The 3,367-nt window shown below is 51.7% G+C and overlaps 1 protein-coding gene across 1 annotated transcript; it reads left to right on the top strand.

The window, feature by feature from the left end:
• On the top strand, nucleotides 1–3,367 carry LOC112616353 (putative uncharacterized protein FLJ39060). The gene is made up of 2 exons (XM_025373317.1): nucleotides 1–296; nucleotides 1,274–3,367. Exons 1-2 carry the CDS (start codon nucleotides 45–47, stop codon nucleotides 1,391–1,393), a joined length of 372 nt encoding a protein of 123 aa, XP_025229102.1. The 5' UTR covers nucleotides 1–44; the 3' UTR covers nucleotides 1,394–3,367.

The raw sequence follows: 3,367 nt of genomic DNA, 5'->3' as shown, positions 1-3,367 counted from the left end.
CCAACATAAAAGGGAAGGCAGTGACAGAAAGAGGCAAGCAGAGGATGGTGGATGGCAGAACAGAGACTATCATCAATGACATTTTCTTCACTGAGCCCACCCCAGAAATGAACTCCCTTCCTGTGCACTCTCACAGCTCCTCGTCGTTGAATCTCATATCACTGATGGTAATTTGCAGAGCAATAATTAGGTTGGTGATTCACTTTAGGATGTACTGCCCTCCGAGGCTGAAAGCTAAACACATAGGGCCCACGTTACGCCCAGTGCCACTTAAGGAACTAAGGATTAGTCATTGGGTAAGTATCAGGGGAAGGGAGGGTGGGGAGGGTGAGGGGAAGGAACGGCGTAGAGAGAAGAAAAAAGCAAAAGGAGGGGAAAACCAGGGAGGACAACATGCGAAAGGAAAGAGGGAGAGAAAGGGCAGTGAGGGATATGGGAACTCGGAGGGAGGACAAAGGGAAAGACAAGGCATGGAGGCGAGAGAGCAGAGAGGGGAGATGAGGGGTGATGACGGAGGCTGAAGTGAGGTAGGAAGAGAGAGGAAAGAGGAAAGGAGTGTAGAGGAATGGATGAGGGAGTAAAGAGAGAGGAACAAGGGGAGAGGTCCTTTACCAAAGGGTGATTGATGAGCGGGGGGCAAGATGAAGGGGCAGTGAGGGAGAAAGGGTAAGGAGGAGAAAACTGCCAGCGTTGAGAACTCTACTGTGCCTCTGGAAAGAGGGGATCCCCATCCCAGGTCAATCTGGGGCTCCCTGTGGGACTATCTCAGAGGGAGGAGCTGGATAAGCCAAGAGCAAAGGGTGCACGGGACCGCTCTTGCCTGGCTGCATGTGTCATTCGGGGCCTTCCCACCCAAACAGGGCGACCGGTCACATCAACAGCCACCTCTGATGAATCCAAGCTCTGCACCGGATCCTCCTTTACCCTGCCTGTTTCAACAAGCAAATTTAAGGGAATCACTCCCCTTCCTGGGATCCCTCCCTGACTGTGTCAGTTGCAACCCCTTTCATGGTGGCAGAGACCTGGCCTCTCCCACAAGAACCCTACGGACCAGCCAGTGTGATGCACCGTACATCATCTCTGTTCAGGATGAAGCCTGTGTGTGTGTGTATGGGGTGGGAGTGTGTGTGTGGGGAGGTGTGTGTGTGTACTAATAATCGCAGGGATCAATACCTCTGTGGGAATTGTGAATTCTTTCGATGTGACTGCCTTGCTAGAATCCCCTCTCCCAGGGGCCTTTATTTCAAGGACCAACTCTGCTTTTCTCCCACAGCCCAATGAACGCATCAGACACTCAGCTTCAGTTCCCATGGCAACAGGGGCTAATGGTCTAGAGACTAAGGATGAGACAAAGACAAACGCAGAGAAATGTGCGTGTTCTGTCTTCCTCTGAGGCACGCAAGCCCCTATTCAGGGATTGAAAACAACATTCGCTTTAGTTCTACCCTGCCCTCCCCTCAATGCTGGGTGGAGGAGGGCAGAAATGCAGACGGGCCGACATGAATCCAGAATTTCTACATCCTCTCAATGCACCTGCACGGCTTGGAGACAGGCTTGTTTGTCCCCGAGCCATCATGTTACCAACAATGTATTGTACCTGTAAACCATGCCTGTGGAACCTAGAATTCCCGCTACCCCAACTCACTTTCCTCTTTCCCACCCTCTAGCCTCTATCATAGTAGGGGAGTTTTTTCAGTCATTCCGATTTTCTGACAGAAAGTTCCAGCCAGCCCGATTTCAGAAGCGCTGTCTCAGAAGGGCTCCCTGATCCTTCCTGCCAGAGTCACATAGGACACACCTCCTCCCTCTTCTCCTCTGTGGCCTGGGAGACCTCCGCCCAGACCATGGGACCAGTTCCTAGGACTCCCCCTTCCTGCCACACTCCTGTTCCGCCGAGCCTTGGGGAGACTCCGAGGAGGGAGGTTTCTGGTAGTCTCCCACTTCTGGAAGCAGCCCAACTAATGAGAGGCCTCTTCCCTGCCCCTCTTCCTGAGAAGCCCACCACCTCCTGTGTATTGGCTCCCCTTACCAGAGGCTGGACAAACAGGGTGCCAGGCAAGACATGAGACGTCCCACACTATAAATTTGTGATAAACAACAACTCAAAAGCTGGGCAAATGCCCCCAACTTCCCCTCTCTTCTTTCCGTCTATTCCAGCGAGTCTCAGAAGACCCTTTGTCCAGCTGCACTCTCCTCTCCTGGGACCCAGCCGCCCTCCATTTCCCATGTCCTGGAACCCCTCAGTCCAAAATATCTAAATAAACTCCACTTCACTGCAATGGTGCAACCCACACCCATAGCCATGCCCTACGCCAGAAGGAACCACATGAAGTCCTGCCCATCTTCCCGACCTCCACGGATGTTGCGCGACATCCAGTCTCCTCTGGGTCAGGGGGTTTGTCTCATATGCACTCCTGAGTGCTCACCTGCCAGTGACTCCCCTGTGTTTCACACCCCTCTCAGGGGATCTCAGATCCACTCGGCTGCTGGTCTCTGTCTGGATGACCACGACCAGTTTCCCTTGGAGAAGGACCAATGGGGAATGGCAATGCCAGGAAGGCAACGCTTCGCTTGACTGCTCTGCTCCTTAAATCCCCAAAAACACCACTCACAGGACTGTAGACGCTATGCCAGTTACAGACTTCAGTGAAGGATCAATAGTGACTACATGAAATGACAGTGGAACAAACTACTAGCGGGCGATGGCTAAGTATCCATGCTGCTAGAATCCAGAAAGAATCACCCACCCCCTGCCTCCCACGGAAAAGATAAGATCTTCTGAGGACATTCCATTTCCGGTGAATTCCTGTTCATGGCTTTTCTTCCGGTTTTGAGCACTGCCCTTTTCTCTCCCTGGAAAGGAGGAAGTCCCCTCCATTAATCTGCTTCATTGTAGGGATTTCTTTATTTCTCAGTAATGGGATCTGTCTATCTCTCCACCTCACTGTGAACACATGAACAGCCAGAGACAATCCCCAAACACTAAGGAGCTATGAGTGTCACATAATCCCTCACCTAGCTCTGTGCAGTGGCTCACACCTATAACCCCAGCTATGCAAGACACTGAGGCAGGAGGATTGTTTGAGGCCAGGAGTTGGACACGAGCCTGGTCTATGTAGCGAGACCTCATCTCTAAAATTGTAAAAATCGAAAAAATTAGCCTTATATGGTGGCACGTATCTGTGGTCCCAGCTACTCGGGAGACTCACGCGGGAGGATCACTTGAGCCCAGGAGTTTGAGGCTGCAGTGAGTTATGACAGCACCACTGCATAGAGCTTTGGGAGGCTACACTTTGAAGCCATGAGTTCAAGACCAGCTTGGGCATCACAGCGAGACCCCATCTGCAGAAAAAAAATAAAATTAAAT

Source organism: Theropithecus gelada, chromosome X, assembly GCF_003255815.1.
Source record: "Theropithecus gelada isolate Dixy chromosome X, Tgel_1.0, whole genome shotgun sequence".
NCBI lineage: Eukaryota > Metazoa > Chordata > Mammalia > Primates > Cercopithecidae > Theropithecus > Theropithecus gelada.
The sequence above is the reverse complement of the archived record's forward strand: the minus strand, read 5'-3'. Positions and strand labels throughout refer to the sequence as shown.